The sequence below is a fragment of the Pelobates fuscus genome, chromosome 7, assembly GCF_036172605.1.
Source record: "Pelobates fuscus isolate aPelFus1 chromosome 7, aPelFus1.pri, whole genome shotgun sequence".
NCBI classification, from domain to species: Eukaryota; Metazoa; Chordata; class Amphibia; order Anura; family Pelobatidae; genus Pelobates; species Pelobates fuscus.
Window position 1 is genome coordinate 163,974,356 of NC_086323.1, and position 17,585 is coordinate 163,991,940.

Sequence of the window (17,585 nt, forward strand, 5' to 3'; positions counted from 1 at the left end):
AGGTAGGGACTTATTTTTTTTTCTACCAGTGGTCAATTCACTGGCTGCCAGCGTCACGTCACCTCTTTACATTGAGAACGTATCTCATTGTCACGCAGATTACATTTGAATGTTTTTGAAGAATGTTACTTTAATATTCAGCTTCTAACTGGGTAAGGGATCATTTTGTTCTGAAATTCTCCTTTTATTTTATTTTTTTACTTTTACATTATTGGTTCTATAGACCTTTATACTCTCAAGTGGCTGTAACAGATTTCTTTTACATTACAGTATCACACTGCTTGTACTCCTGCTTCAATCTTAAAGGGACACTATAGTCACCAGAACTACAGCTTATTGAATTTGTTCTGGTGAGTAGAATCATTACCTTCAGGCTTTTTGCTGTAAACAGTCTTTTCAGAGAAAAGGCAGTGTTTACATTACAGCCTAGTGATAACTTTACTGGCCACTCTGTAGGCTGTTAGAGATCCTTCCTGGGTCATGGCTGCCTAAAATGCATCTAAACATTCAGTATCTCCTCCCTCTGCATGCAGACGCTGAAACCGGAATCGAACACCAGATTTCCAAAAATTAATAAAGTAATAGAGGTCCAGGCACTCCTTGGTTCAAGACAGGTACTTTATTAGGAACCACAACAGCAACGTTCGACCCCAAAGGTCTTTTGGACAAAGACCTTTGGGGTTGAAACGTTGCTGTTGTGGTTCCTAATAAAGTACCTATCTTGAACCAAGGAGTGCCTGGACCTCTATTACATTACCACTTCTAATGATGTCAGTAGACTGCTTGTTTTTCTGAGTCTAACAGCATGCAGAGTTACCGCTTCAGGCTTGAATACAGTAATATTTTGTTATGGAGGCATGAGGGGCCAAGGGGGGCTAGATGGTGGTGTTAACACTATAGGGTCAGTTATACATGTTTGTGTTCCTGACCCTTTAGTGATCCTTTAAGGTTGTCTTAAAGTTTGCTTTAAGAGATTCAGTTGAGTGGACTGCTCTCATTGGGCCCATATGGGTACTTCTGAACAGGAGCCTGATAGGTGCCGCAGTCCATTAACGCGACCAGGCCTCTGTATCATCGGTGATGCTGGAAGGAAGTGAGTAGTGATTCCTTCCTCCCAGCTAATAGAGGAGAGTCCTCGCGGGTCTGAGAGGCGGCTGCACAGGAGTGGGGAGAAGGAACGAAAGGGCCAATCAGTGGGATTCGAAGAAGCCACCCTCCTGCACACAAAAGGTATGCTGACAGGATGGTGGCTGCAAATAGAAACATGACTTGTTTGTATGTGTGTATATGTATCACGGTGTGTGTGTGTATGTGTATGTGTCAGGATGTGTCATTGTTTATCTGTAAAGGTGTGTGTGTGTGTGTGTGTCTAGAAATGTGCCAAAAAAAACTTCTTACACCAGGTCCCTATTTCCATTAGTTCCACCGCCGAAGGGATTCCTACATTTTTTTTTTTTTTTTTTGTATGTCATGGCACCCTTGGGTCCATATTTAGAAGTTTAGTAAAGTGAATTGTGAGGTTACCCAAGGAAACCAACTGTATCTTCTTGCCTTAGATTCCTTTCAGAGTAATATGGATGCTGCTCAGTCATTGCTGAGCTATGAGGTCCTGGAAACTGGAAAGTGTCTCATACTTTAGCCTTTGATATATTTTTCAAGGTTTCTGCCATTTCCTTAATGGAGCAGTATGTAACTGCTCTGGCATATCTCTGGAATTCATTGTCTTTATCACATCAAAGCCTGAAGAGGAAATCATTTTAGTATGCTTTTAGTAACCTTGAATAAAAGGTATTTGAAAACGCTTGCAAATATGGCTCCTTTAAAATTACAAATGGGAATATGCACCTAGGACAAATCTCTCCAGCTTTTTTTTATCTCTGAAGTACTCTGCACACAAATAACATTCTAGAGTTTAATAGGCCATTATTGAGGCTGAAATCTGTCTCCCCCTCCCCCCCCCCTTCATTTATAAAGAAGCTATACTTGTGATTTCTCATTAAACCTGTTGTGTACTATAACAATCTTTTTTATTTATTTATTTTTTACACTTTTTTGTGTGTCTGTTGAATGGGCTGTAGTAATCTGGATTTATTTCATATGAATGCAGATCTTTATAATGGTATTAAAGTGTGATTACATTCTTTATTAATTTCTTGAATGCTAATGTATCTCTTAAATCCTTTTGCGATTGGCCTTATGTCATCCTACAATAGGAGGGTAGCATAGCACACCAGAACAATTTAGCCCTCCCTCAGGCTCTTGTCTTCACAGAACTCTGATTGCCATCTGGGGATCTACCTGGGGACCTAGGCAGTCCCCCTGCAGACATGCTTGGCAAACTGATCCGTGATTGAGTCGCTGTGATCACGTTTACAAATAATTGGCTGAGACATTGTTACATTGGCTGAGACATTGTCTCTGCCCCTCTTCGATCGAAGATTGTTCTTGAGTTGTGCTAAGTGTTTAAAATCTGTATACCCCTATTCATGGCTACACCTGTCATCACACCAATGGTAGAGGTTTGTGAGCCAGTGAACGTTTTTAATCTTTGTCGGACAGCATATTTGAGCTGATGGTTGAGCAAATCCGGGGTTGCACTACAGTAGCAAAAACTGATGTTGCAGAAGTGAATTTTTTTGGGCACTAACCAGTATCAGGTCCTTCTGGCACAAGTAACACATCCGGGTTACCCCTCTTTTCCCAGGGGTTATGAAGAGTGGTCACTACAAGCAAATGTTGCGATTCCTCCATTTTAATGATAATAATTTTTTTTATTTTTTTTTTCAAAATTAGTTTTGTTTCCCCCCAACCCTGACAAGCAGCAGAAACAGTTGAGGCTTGTCTTCAGCTTTCCACAAGATTGAGGGCTGGCGCTTTGGTACACAAATATGAGCTGTATACATGTTATCTTCAATGCACACCTTGGGTTACCTACTTTTGCAAATGGTATGCCATGACGGGGTAATTTTCATTCCTGGACTGCCATACAGTCTCAAAGGTAACATAGGCCCTGCTAACCAATCTCGCAAAAGTTAGGAACTGAAATTGACAATCCCTGTATTTAACCCTGTAACTTTCAAAAACTCCTAAAATCCTGTACCTGGGAGGCATTGTTGTACAAATATGTGTATTACTGCAGTAAAAGCGAACCGAATTACGACATTCACAGTCGAAATGCCATGCAGAACTTGGAAAATAAAATTTTCCCTCCAGATTAGAGGCCCCCTTAAGGGGTTAACAGTGAAATGAGAGCTCACTGTGTTTGACTGTTGCCATAGTATGAATCTTCCTTTACAGTTTGGTGATAATGTCAATAACATCCAACCTTCCACTCTTGCAGACATTTCAGTGAGTGGAATGAAATTCCTCTACTTGATGATTTTTCCTGAAGTATAGTTGAATATGAGTGAGGCTTTGTGAACTAAATTTCACTTTGCCCATTAAATGAAAGTTTAACCACTTCACTAACAAAATTTTGCATACAAGTTTTGAAAGTATTTTAAGGACACATGTTAACATAATTGATCTTAAAAGGGACACTATAGTCAAAAAACCCACTGCAGCTTAATGTAGTGGTATTGGTGTCTACAGCATCTCCCTGCAGGCATTTCAGTGTAATGCTGTGTTTTCAGAGAAAAGACTGTGCTTAAATCTGTGCCTAGTAACACCTCTAGTGGCAGTCACTTAGACACTTCTGCAGCACTGGTGCTCAGCGTCTCCACGCTCTGCATAAAATTGCTAAACGTTCCCCATAGAGATGCATTGATTTAATGCATCTCTATGAGGAGATGGAGAGATTGGTACAGTGCTGTTTGTCTGTGCTTGCACAATAGCCTTCAATGCTTTTCTGTGTGAAAGAATGGGATTGGCCAAGATAATCAGGATTGAAATCTCATGGAGGCGGAGTCATATAATGCCAGCCGCTGCAAGACCGGTGCGACGTAGAAACCACATTTTTACTCTATTGGATGGGGCCAGTCACTTCAGGACTCTCCTTACAGGAATACATGGTTGCATTCCTGACACCCTTTTTAAAGGCATAACTTTTATCTGTCAAATCTATATATGACTCTCATTTCAATTCTATCAAGCTAGATTGCAAGAGATACAGAAAGACTGAGATATATAGATTTATTCCTATCCACACACAAAGCCTACACTCAAGGACTTGGTAGATCACTTCAAATTTTAATGGTAATAAAAGCTCCCAAAAAAATTGACATTTCAGTTCGTATCTCAAACTTTCATCAAGACATGTCCTGATGAAAGTTGGAGATACGAACTGAAACGTCAATATTTTATATATGTAAATTGGCTATTTCATATTTTATTTATCTTTTGTGTGTGTGTGTGTGTGTGTGTGTATATATATATATATATATATATATATATATATATATATATCTCCATCCATGACATCACAACGATCTTCTGAAAAAGGTTACTTCATGCTAATTTCATGTAATTTTCCATAATTGTCTGGTACAATAAAAAAAATCCATGTCCACTTCTCCCTCTGACCATTGATTACTACTTCAAAATACTCCTATGCAAAGGGTAATTTATATTTAAAATTATTAGCCTACACTCAACACTTTCTGCAGCAGCCATATTTATCTCCATAAAGGAAAAAGAATAGGAAAATCAAAAACTTATATAAATCTAACTACTGGTTTCCCTCAGGAGAGGAAGGAAGAATTCCAGAGGATCATGTTGGGAACATTAGAGATGAAACAATACAAGGTGAGAGGAGGGTTATGATTTTTTTTTTTTAATGGTAATAGCATTCCTGTCTTGAAAGAAAAGTTCACCTTTTGTTCGATCAGCAGCTGTTTAGTGTTTCTATATTCACTAATATACCAGGTCCTCCATAACATCTTCCACTGTATGTATGGGAAATGTTCTTATCTATACACCTAGAACACCTAATAAGTCATATTGTGCAGTACAATCTCTTTTGAAACATTTTAAATGTATGTGTTCTATTACAGAACTTGCCATTTTTGCTATTCTGGGAGGCGGGCATTTTAGGCAACTGGTTGGAAGGCTTCGATAAATGCACTTTGACATTCCTGGCAGTGGTTTGAATTATGCATTATTCTGCTTGACTAAAAGTATCAGGAATTATTAAAAGTTCAACTGCAAATTTAAATGTCTTCCTTGCCACTTTGTAAGTTGGATTGCTGGTTTTCTCTAAAACACTGTTACTGTGAAAAGAAAAATAAGTGTTTGGGGCCTGTCACATAGATCTTACTATGGGCATAAAGTTTGGAGACTCAAAAAGGACCAAGTGGGAAATCTTTAGTTTTTCATGATTACATCTTGATACTAAAGCAGTAGGAGTCGGCTGCAAATAAGTTCTTGTTCTTCTTCTATCTAAGGATCATATCAGGGATGATAACTGCTGGTAAATTACATGCCTTGCTAAACACACATTTCCTCAAGACTGGTTTATTTCAAGCGCAACTGTATGCCTGGCAGGTGGTGTTATGTGGTCAATAACTAATGCAGAATACTGTGTTGATGAGTTGATTCAGAAGGAGCCAATGCAGTGTCCCTGCACTTTATTTATCAAGTTGCACTTTTTGTGATCCAAAGTTCTAAAGATCTCTGAAAACACTGCCCTTCCTCCCCCACCCCCTTATAATCGGGAATTCTAATAACTGTCAGATGACCCCTAGCCCAACTCTTAAAACAGACCAAAGACTATCCTGTTTGACATACTTACACATTTTAGTAATCTGCCCATGTGTATTTTCCTGCAAACCTTTCCTCTTCTATTTCATTGCAATATTTTAATTTTAAATGGTAAAGCTGTTTGAATTCTATATGGAATACGATTGGAAGCAAGTACATTTTTATGTTGGCTCTAAATAGGATTAATTTGGTGTAAGAATACCATTTCTTGTCTTATCTGAATCCCAGCGACAAATGTCTCCTTTAATGTTAATAAGGGTTAAATACAAGCAGCAGAGGCTGAGCAAATATCCCTATTCTGGGAATGGATTGGGAAATTAATTGAACTGATATGTTCATAACTGATATGTTCATAACTGATATGTTCATAACTGATATGTTCATAACTGATATGTTCATAACTGATATGTTCATAACTGATATGTTCATAACTGATATGTTCATAACTGATATGGAAATCTTTTCTGAAAGGTGGCACTGTTTTGATGTACTTATAAATCCAATGCATGTGTAATTTTACAATGGGCAGAAAAACTTTCATATGTATATGTTTTTGTCACAATTTATTAATATTTGCCTGAACATTTTTATTCTGCACTATTTTTAGTGAATAGTCTCGTAGTCTACTCAAACTAGTGTTTTGCTTTGTTTTTCCTTTCTTAGACAAATTTGAGACTAAATGTGCAAACATGGTTACTTTCTGTTGAACTGACTTCTGTCTATCTTCCTTTCTGTACCTACAGGTTTAAGCCTCACAGAAGAACAGCTTATGTATGCATCAGCGGAAGACACCTATCCAGAGGATCCAAGGGCACTGCACATTAGGAGAAGTCATCTTTTTTACTCATCACTTCAAGAGTCCAGGAAAAGGAGAAGCAGGGCCTCTAAAAGTACAAGAAGAGGCTCAGGAAGTCACTCCTCATCTGTGCCCAACAGGGCACATGACTTGTTTCAAACTAAGCACTATCCAAATGGATTAATTGAGAACACTGTATTGGAAATGTATAGCATATTTTCTGAAAGGCTTCATGAAGTTTTAAAACAAAATGACATAGCCTATGCTAATAATGCAACAATACCCCTCCTTTCATCTGATGAGAGGACTGCCAAACTTTCAGACTGGCTATCTGAACAGGCCTCCGATATCTGTGTGAAGGAATATGTAGAAGAACTCCGTGAAAAACTAAACAGTGTTGTTGCTCTTTTCATAAATTCACCGTCTCTAGACCAACCAACTGGTCATCTGGTTGCTGAAATTAAAGAAGCAGCCTTAATTTCTGCACATAGAAGTTCTGCAGACATTCCTCTCCAGAATGAGATATATGATCATCCGGTGCCAGATCATCTTCCTAGTGTCTCTAAAGGCTTTGAAGATAACCATCCTTCCAGAGATCTACAGCAGGACCTTTCAGAAGTTAAACAGACAAAGGACAATTTCCCACTCCACACGAATGAGGAACCACCAACAAAACCTCATGAGACACCTACATCCAATTTACCAGACAGTGCTCCCACAGCACATACCGACTTGGCCAATTTAATTAACCAAATGCATCCCGAGGTATTTCACAACCTAGTGAAAATTTTTACCCACGTCAACAAAAATATTGTCAAATTTTATATTCATGCTGAAGAAGAAAACACAATTTGTGCAGAAATAAAGGTAAGTGATTATATGATTTTATCATTTCTTATGTTATTCCGTTTTATAAATGTATGCAAAAAAAATTACACCTTCATACATACGCATTGAGAAATTATTTTTTCTCATACAACTAATTGGTGCAGGTTAATGAATCTGCTCTCTGCATCTTTCTGCCATTTTATCTCACTATTATCCTACCAAACCTCATCAGTTGGAATGGTTTTCTTTCCTAAAATGATAGGTCATTAAACACGTCTGTGTACCATAGCCAATGGTCATTGCTACTTGCTTCACACTGCATCTTCTGCAAGAAACGGACCTGTGACAAAAAGAGAAAGAATGTGTCATTTAGGATGGGACAGACGTTGTATGGAAATCAAGATGCAAATATAGTATAACATGTGTTAAACTATTTACGCATGTTTAAACTAAAAAGGCTAAATTTGTCATTTGAGATGGAGCTGGTGTTTGGAGTATCAGAGCATTCAAGATAATACATGAAAAATGGAATAGTGAAGAAGTGATATTTATTGAGAGAGGGATAAAGTGAATGGAAGAATTTTAGAGGGGGGATAGAACAGGGAGGGGAAGGTGGATGTTAGAAAAATGAATGAAGTAAGTTGAGATGAAATGAGGCATTGTAGTGTAAGATTTCACTTGAAAATGCGGATGGAGGGAGAAGAATAAAATTGGATAGAATGGGCAAGGGGAGGTAAAAAATAATGGAGGGCGTTATAGAGTGAAAAAGATGAGATGGCGTTTAATGAAAAATTGTAGGTGGAATAATCAAAGGGAGAAATAGAGGAAACGGGTTGTTTCAATGGGGGTAATGAAAATGGGAGCTGGAGAGAGTTCAATAAAGTGCATGTAATGGAGACTGAATTGGTAATGGAGTGTAGGGATTGGCTTTATTGAAAAAAACAATTCTTGCTCCTAAAGGACATGTTCTATCCTCAATTATATAAACACCTCATGTCACCAGTATGTGTTCTGCCAAGGAGGCAGATTAAAGATGAGGTGCTGTTTTGTAATTACTTTGTGTGTTTATATAGAATTTACTTTGTGCTATTTTGTTTTCTCTCTTTGGTGGCTGTACATGAAATAAAGGGTGCCCGTGCCTTGTGGGAGAACATTACTTCCAACTGCTCGTTTCAATGACATGGGAAATTCAAATAGTGGTTATCCAACTATTGTTTTTTGATCTTCTGGTTATGTCTGATTTTGAGATTTGTTTTTTTTTCTAAGGAAAAAATGGATTATTACTTGACTCAATGAGTGCCTCCTCATTATAGTAATTATGGCTCTAACCAGGAGGCATGTCCGCTTGTCTTTGCAATATTGCTCAGATGGATGGAACTTGTCTACTAATCTAATCTGACAGTAAAGGTGGCGGTGTCCCCCTTTCCTCTCTCCCCTGCTTCGAAATTCACTCGATTCGCTTATTCAAACCCTTCTCGGCTAACATTTATCTTCCCGGCTACTGAACAAGAGGTGTCTGCGCTTCTCCTTTCCTCTCGTCCCGCCACTTGCCCGCTTGATCCTGTCACATCTCACCTTATCAGATCTCTCTCCACTTGTCTCATGCCTTCCTTAACACACATCTTCAACTGCTCTCTCTCTTCTGGCATTGTCCCTGCCGACGTTAAACATGCCACTGTAGTACCTATCCTGAAAAAAATATCTCTAGACCCGTCCTCCCCCTCTAAGCATCGTCCCATATCCTTGCTCCCTTTTTCCTCAAAGCTTCTGGAAAGACTTGTCTTTACCTGCATGTCTACATTCCAACTCTCTCCTTGACCATCTTCAGTCTGACTTCTGCCCCCTCCACTCTACTGAGACTGCTCTTATCAAAGTTACTAATGACCTAATCGCAGTTAAATCCAAAGGCTACTACTCCATACCAATACTTATTGACCTCTCTGCTGCCTTTGACACCGTTGATCATGCTATCCTTGACTCTTCAATCACTCGGTCTCTGTGATGTTGTCCTTTCTTGGTTTTCCTCCTATCTCTCCCAATGCTCATTCAGTGGCTCCTTTTCTAATGATACCTCCTCCATTCATCCTGTCTCTGTTGGAATCCCCCCAAGGCTCTGTCCCCTTCTGTTTTCTCTTTATGCTGCCTCTTGGCAAACTTATTGCCTCATCTGGATTCCACTACCACCTGTACGCTGATGACACCCAGCTATATATCTCCTCCCCAGATCTATCCCCTGCCGTCCTGCCTTTCTTCCATCTCTGACTGGATGTCTGAAACAAAATCTCTAAAACTGAACTCCTTGTCTTTCCTCCTCCTAATTCTGATCCTTTTCTTTCGCTCTCCCTTCAAGTCAGTGGTATCCACATCAGTCCATCCTTGCAAGCGCACGGTCTTGGTGTCATATTTGATTCTAGCCTTACATCCATGTTACCAAATCATGTAGATTCTATCTTAAAAACATAGCCCACATCCGCCCTTTCTTTTTTTTATAATTCTTTATTTTTGTTTTTGCATGGAAATACAGTCTGGTGTGCTGCGCCACAATAGCTGCAGCCGACCATTCATTCAGTAACATAAAGTAACATAGTATGAGAAATACAGAGCACTTTGTCAAAGTGGTAGATATGAGAAAAAATAAAAATAAAGAGAAAAGTATAACCAAACAATATTAACGTTGCAGACATGGGAGGTAAACACATTATGGTGTGAGATTCCAGTTTATCTAGTCTCTTTGCGACAATGGTGATTTGTGGGGTGTTACATTAATAGAGCCCATCAGGGGAAGGAATGCCGTTTCTTCTATATGGCTAGGTCTGCTTTTTAGTGTCAAATGCATTAATTCTGCTCTAGTCAGCAAGATGTGTATGATTAAGTTGTATAGTCTGGCGTCTTGCCTGAGAATGGAAAGACCTCTATGGATGCTGCATATGTATGCTAATCTTATCACGAAGACTGTGGCTCGGATCCCCGGACCGACCATCAGGGGTAACCCACATTTACCCACATTTTCCTTGCTGTGGCAATTACTTAAGTGGGCAGAACGGTTAAACTTCCGATCACGTAAAAATAGTCTTCCTTAATGACTAAAGAGAGTGCAGAGAAATTATAACTTGAAAAAAGGTTCTTTCTAGACCCATCGGAGCACGATAATGCATGTGAACGCTAGAGTATTCTTCATAGTATAGTAGGACGGTAGTATAGACATAGTAGGATTTGCAGTGACTTTTATGTCATAATATGGATTGCTAATCTACCAGGCTGTCTACGCTGCACCAACATTATGAATGCATAGTGAACTGTACAAGTTATAAAGCGGCCGCCCAGGTCCTGGCAGCTTTGCCATACAATGCGGTGCCTCCCTTGTGACTTGTTAGGAGCCTATTTCCAAAAACATTTCAGTTTAGATAACGTTATGTCTATCACTTTTCAGGTTAATGTGTTAAAAATGAGGTCTCTAGAATTAATTGATGCCCATTGACTTCTCTTTGCCAGGTTAGTAGGTAACGGGATAGTAAGTTATACAAGGACCTCTGCTCCCCACAATATGTTAAAGAAAATAAGATATAATAGAGAGAGAAACCTGGGCTTGTGGGACTATGCAGGTGCCATATATCAGAAAATCTACAGGAGATACGATCCTAGAGGGCTTGTGTGTTGGCCTTTGTGGCGTAGTTAAGAGGATGCCTTTACTTTTATGCCCCCCAGGGTATACGGTATAACCCATCATTAGTAGCACTCCCTATGGCAATTGCTTCCCAGTATTAGGCTGTGTCATTTTGGCGTGTGGGGGCAAAGGGGTGAGTGGGTTAAACATTACCTTCCTGGGATGCATCCATTGAGACAGGGACATGGCAATAGAAGGGCACAATGTCTCTGAGTGGGTACCCAACAAAAAGTGAGAATATAGGTTATACCCCCAATTGCACGACTGCAGTAGTATATATACACATCTAATTATATACATTTATGTCGTCTTATCGTTGGTATATTGTGAACATACAGTCTCAAGTGTCTATATTGTTATTACTTGTGGTTAATGGGTTTAATACCACATAGTTGGTAGTCTGTACAGTTCTCTGCTGTCCGTCTATGGAGGGTCTTGGGCGCTGCCCGAGGGAGCTCCTGTCTGGCCGGGATCCGCTGTACTCCCAGGGTGTGGCGTTACTGCTGGCAACCCTAGCGTGCGAAGGAGCCTAGTGGGATCCTCTCCTGCCGAGAGGGCCAGCACCGAATCTCCGTGGGGCACCACCAATGTTCCAGACGCTCCCCATCTGTATCGGATGCCTTGGTCTCTCAGGGCCCTGGTGATCGGTTGGAATCTGCGCCTTTCTGCCAGCACCGTAAAAGGTAAGTCGTCGAATAGTTTTATTTGGTGATTCTCCACGGTCACAGCGGCCTGGTTTCTGGAACGAGATAAAAGGGCCGTCTTGATGGAAATGTCTCGTGTGACCACTATGGCGTCTCGTGGAGCGTCCGCCGGGGCGGTGGGGGCCTTCCCCGAAACACCGATGTCAAAGGCTGTACTCCCTTGTCTGCCCGTATCCCCAATGTTTCAGCCACTTTAATAACAAAGTCCATCAGGGCCTCGGGGTTCACTGACTCTGGTATGCCTCGGAGTCTGATGTTCCGTTTGCGGTGTCTGGCCTCCAAGGAGGATACCGTTTTTGAGTCTCTCAATCTGCAGCGACATGGTAGTCACTTGTGTTTGGGTCTCTGCTAGTCGGCCATCTCTGTCGCCCTCTCGGGATTCAACCTCATCCAGTCTTTGAGTCAGGGTGCCGATCTCAGTTTGTATCCCCGCAAGGTCGGCTTTCCATACCGTCCGCAGGTCCAGGAGCAGGCGTTTAATGTCCCCTTTGGTGGATGGGGATGTGTCCGTGTCTGAGTCCGCCTTGTGGTGTATCCCGCTGTTTGTCTGCGGGGCCATCGTGTCGTCCTCCCCCTCAGAGTCAGTTGAGGTACTCGAGCCTCGTGGTCTGCTGGGGGCCATCTTGGTCTGGGCATGAGGCCGCGGCCTTTCGAAGGACCTGCGGATATCTGCCTGATGGGAGTCCTCTGTGCAGGCTAGTTTGCGGTGCTTACGTCCCATCATTAAGTTGGAGGTGAGGGTTGTGAGAGTACAGTTTTTGTGGCTTTTCGGGCTGTTTTCTCGGTCTTTGCAGCAGGAGCTCCGCAAAGACACGTCTGGTCGCTTACTCTGCTGGCCACGCCCCTCCCCACATCCGCCCTTTCTTACGCAAGATGGTACCAAAGAGCTTGTCCATGCTCTAGTAATTTCCCGCATGGATTATTGTAACACTCCTAATTAGTCTTCACAAAAACCGTATTGCCACACTACAGTCTGTAATGAATGCTGCCGCCAGACTGATTTTACTCTCCAGTCGGTCCTCTCACACCTCGCCCCTTTGTCAGTCCTTACATTGGTTTCCTGTATCCTATAGGAGTCAACTCAAAATGCTAACCCATATCTATAAAGCATTGACCAATTCTAGCCCCACTTATATCTCTTCACAGATCCATAGGTTTGTCCCTTATTGGTCTCTCCACTCATGACCTTCTCCTGTCCACTACTCGCACCCATACTGCCAACTCACACTTGCAGGACTTCTCGCGGGGTTGAATAGCCTGCCTACCGCCACCAGACTCTCTCCTTGTCTTCAATCGTTTAAGAAGTGCCTCCCAGAGTAACCTCTACCTCTCATACCTGTATCTTGCTCTCTCCTCCAGCTCTGCTTCGCTCCCGAATATTTTTCTATTCCCTGTCCTGTTGTGTTTTACACCCCACCTCCTATAGACTGTAAGCTCGTTTGAGCAGGGTCCTCTTCAACCTATCGTTCCTGTAAGTTTTCTTGTAATTGTCCTATTTATAGTTAAATCCCCCTTCTTATAATATTGTAAAGCGCTATATAAATAGCAATAATAATGTCTCCAAACAAACTAGAGGAGCAAGACAGCCCTTGCTTGAAAGCAGACAGTATGCAAAAAGTGGTGGTTTCCTGCAACTACTGTTGCAAATTAATTTTGTCTGAGAGGAAGAGTTTATTACCTCCTAGGATGAAGGTGATAACCATTAGGAGTTATCCATTATATCTGTGTATTGGTTGGATAACTTTTAAATAGCCCTTTTCTCTCCTTCCAGTTTTGAGAAAAACTTTTTTCTCATTCTATATTAGAGCAATAATGAAAGCAGTTCCTGGCAGCCTTATTTGTCTGAGCTTTAAGTTATTTGGAAGTTTCTCTGATAAATTTGTGTGTGTGTGTGTGTGTGTGTGTGTATATATAATACCTGGAGCCATATTTTTTTTTTTATTAAAGAAATATACACTGAAACACACACTGCTTGACTGCTAATTAGGTTACATCCTATTTTCTTCTTCTTTTTTATTTTTTTTATTTTTTCCCTTCCTTTTTAAGTTTTCCTGTGTGTTTTACAATGTTGATGTCTAACTGCAATTTTCTCTTTCATTTCTTTAGGAGTACCTCTTAAAACTAGGTAATGCTCAATGTGACCCTGAAAATTTTCTGTCTTGCAATGCAGTATCTGATAAACTACTAATAATAATTCAGAATGAGGATATTGAGCGCTGCATTCATAAGGTGAGTTCTGAGTGCTGATTAAGTGGCTCTCTTGTGTTTGTGGGTTGTTTTTCTTTCTTTCAGTTTTTATTTCTTTATGCAACTTGTAACTAAATGCTTATATTCCCCTCTTTGCCACTTGCATTTTTTATGGGGACAATATAGTCCCTAAAACATCTTTTAGCTCAATGAGGCAGGTTTGGTGTATATTATATAATATGTATCATGCCCTTGCAGTCTCACTGCAGAAGTCTCTGCCATTTAGGAGTAAAAGGAACACTAGAGGGTCAGGAATACAAACATGTATTCCTGACCCTATAGTGCAAAACCCACCATTTAGGTGGCTTGGCCCCCTTAAAAGTTAATAAAACTCACCTTATTTCCAGCGCCGTGCGGGACTGCCGGTGCTGGCCCCGCCCCCTTGGTGACATCCAGTGGCGAATTTGCCAATCTTTGTGTTCTCTGGCAAATGCCAAACGTCCTGCATGGTGTTGGGCTGTAAGCTCAACCCACACCTGTGGATGTCTGGCCCTCGTACCACCCTCATGGAGACTGTTTCTGACCGTTTGAGCAGACACATGCACATTTGTGGCTTGCTGGAGGTCATTTTGCAGGGCTCTGGCAGTGCTCCTCCTGTTCCTCCTTGCACAAAGGCGGAGGTAGCGGTCCTGCTGCTGGGTTGTTGCGGTCCTACGGCCTCCTCCACGTCTCCTGATGTACTGGCCTGTCTCCTGGTAGCGCCTCCATGCTCTGGACACTACGCTGACAGACACAGCAAACCTTCTTGCCACAGCTCGCATTGATGTGCCATCCTGGATGAGCTTCACTACCTGAGCCACTTGTGTGGGTTGTAGACTCCGTCTCATGCTACCACTAGAGTGAAAGCACCGCCAGCATTCAAAAGTGACCAGAACATCAGCCAGAAAGCATAGGAACTGAGAAGTGGTCTGTGGTTACCACCTGCAATTTTTTTTATTATTATTATTATTTCAAGTAGAGATTGCCGTATTAGTCCAGTGATGTTGTTGTAAAAAACAGAACATTTGTATCTTGTAATACCTTTTTTTAATTGGACTAAGAATTTTTTAATGACAAGTATTCGGGAGAACCTCTCTTTCTCAAGTCTGAATTCTATGAGTCGTCTTACTCAGAAATGCTTCAAAGTTGAGTTGTGATGCAGGGGTTAAAACGACATGAGTGCAGATAAGACACAGGTTTGTTAGAAAATAGACACCATTTTTGCAGAGGGTAATAAATATCTTTCTGAAGTGCATTACAAGATACAAATATATATACGTATAACACGCACCCATCATTTTCCCCCTATTTTCAGGGAGAAAAGGTGCGTGTTATACGCCGATAAATACGATAAATATATATATATATATATATATTTATATCGTATTTATCGGCGTATAACACGCACCTTTTCTCCCTGAAAATAGGGGGAAAATGATGGGTGCGTGTTATACGCCGATATCCCATATTTACTTACCTGTCTTGAAGCGTGTTCAGCATGCACCGCGGTACTGGAACTTCAATTTCAGGTTCCGGTTTCTGGCGGGACTAAAAGGAAGTAGTGTGCACACTTCCTTTCAGTCCCGCCGGTACTGAAACTTCAATTTCAGGTTCCGGTTTCCGGCGGGACTGAAAGGAAGTGTGCACATTTCCTTTCAGTCCCGCCAGAAACCGGAACCTTTAATTTTAGTTCCAGTACCGCGGTGCGCGCTGTGAAGCCGGCCCACGCTTCAAGACAGGTAAGTAATTATGGGACAAGAGGGAAAGTGCACTAGGGGACACTATGGGAGGGGGGGGGGAAGAATACTATGGAAAGGGGGGAACACTATGGGAGGGGGTGGAGAAAACTATGGGAGGGGGGGGAAGAATACTATGGAAGGGGGGGGGGGGGAAGAATACTATGGAAGGGGGGGGGGGAAGAATACTATGGAAGGGGGGGGGGGAAGAATACTATGGAAGGGGGGGGGAAGAATACTATGGAAGGGGGGGGAAGAATACTATGGAAGGGGGGGGGGGAAGAATACTATGGAAGGGGGGGGGGAGAATACTATGGAAGGGGGGGGGGAAGAATACTATGGAAGGGGGGGGAAGAATACTATGGAAGGGGGGGGAAGAATACTATGGAAGGGGGGGGGGGAAGAATACTATGGAAGGGGGGGTGGAAGAATACTATGGAAGGGGGGGTGGAAGAATACTATGGAAGGGGGGGTGGAAGAATACTATGGAAGGGGGGGTGGAAGAATACTATGGAAGGGGGGGTGGAAGAATACTATGGGGGGGGGAATACTATGGGGGGGGGGAATACTATGGGAGGGGGGGGGAGAATACTATGGGAGGGGGGGGAGAATACTATGGAAGGGGGGGTGGAAGAATACTATGGAAGGGGGGGGTGGAAGAATACTATGGAAGGGGGGGGTGGAAGAATACTATGGAAGGGGGGGGTGGAAGAATACTATGGAAGGGGGGGGTGGAAGAATACTATGGAAGGGGGGGTGGAAGAATACTATGGAAGGGGGGGTGGAAGAATACTATGGAAGGGGGGGTGGAAGAATACTATGGAAGGGGGGGTGGAAGAATACTATGGAAGGGGGGGTGGAAGAATACTATGGAAGGGGGGGTGGAAGAATACTATGGAAGGGGGGGTGGAAGAATACTATGGGAGGGGGGGGAGAATACTATGGGAGGGGGGGGGGAGAATACTATGGGAGGGGGGGGAAGAATACTATGGGGGGGGAGAATACTATGGGAGGGGGGGGGGAGAATACTATGGGAGGGGGGGGGGAGAATACTATGGGAGGGGGGGGGAGAATACTATGGGGGGGGGGAGAATACTATGGGGGGGGGAAGAATACTATGGGGGGGGAGAATACTATGGGAGGGGGGGGAAGAATACTATGGGAGGGGGGGGAAGAATACTATGGGAGGGGGGGGAAGAATACTATGGAAAGAGGGGGGGAAGAATACTATGGAAAGAGGGGGGGAAGAATACTATGGAAAGAGGGGGGGAAGAATACTATGGAAAGAGGGGGGAACACTGGGATGAGGGGGGAACACTGGGATGAGGGGGGAACACTGGGATGAGGGGGGAACACTGGGATGAGGGGGGAACACTGGGATGAGGGGGGAACACTAGGGGGGGGAGAGAATACTATGGAAGGGGGGGGGGGAACTTTCCTGGAATTTCCTTCTGAAAATGAGGTGCGTGTTATACGCCGATAAATACGGGATATATATATATATATATATATATATATATATATATTTTCTCGTAAATTTTGTTTGCCAATCTAGTGCTTTGAAGAGCCTTGGATTGGCTATAATCGGTAAGGGGGCAGGGCCAAACACTGTTTTGGCCAATCCGCACCTCCTCATAGATATGCATTGAATCCATGCATCTCTGAGGAAAATTCAGCTTCCCCATGCAGGGCTTGGAGACGCTGAACAGCACTGCTGCCTACTGTGCAGCATTGAGCCAGGAAGCACCTCTAGTGGCCACTTGGAGTTGTCCTTAGGGGCAATGTAAAATACAGCATTTTCTCTGAAAAGGCAGTGTTTGCATGAAAATGTCTGCATATAATGATGATACTCACCAGAACAACTACATTAAGCTGTAGTTGTTCTGGTGACTAGTGTCCCTTTTAAATCACTTTGTTTATGCAGCCCTAGGCAC

The 17,585-nt window shown here is 42.3% G+C and overlaps 1 protein-coding gene across 3 annotated transcripts in view; it reads left to right on the forward strand.

Moving 5' to 3' along the window:
* Positions 1–17,585, forward strand: part of TASOR (transcription activation suppressor) — a 76,440-nt gene that overhangs the window by 39,753 nt on the left and 19,102 nt on the right. For 2 of the 3 annotated variants that reach the window (XM_063426894.1, XM_063426896.1), the window contains exons 17-19: positions 4,684–4,743; positions 6,441–7,360; positions 13,796–13,918. In XM_063426894.1, the coding sequence (XP_063282964.1) occupies positions 4,684–4,743; positions 6,441–7,360; positions 13,796–13,918 (1,103 nt within the window). The remainder of the gene's footprint in view (positions 1–4,683; positions 4,744–6,440; positions 7,361–13,795; positions 13,919–17,585) is intronic. The other variant, XM_063426895.1, reaches the window with a different exon arrangement.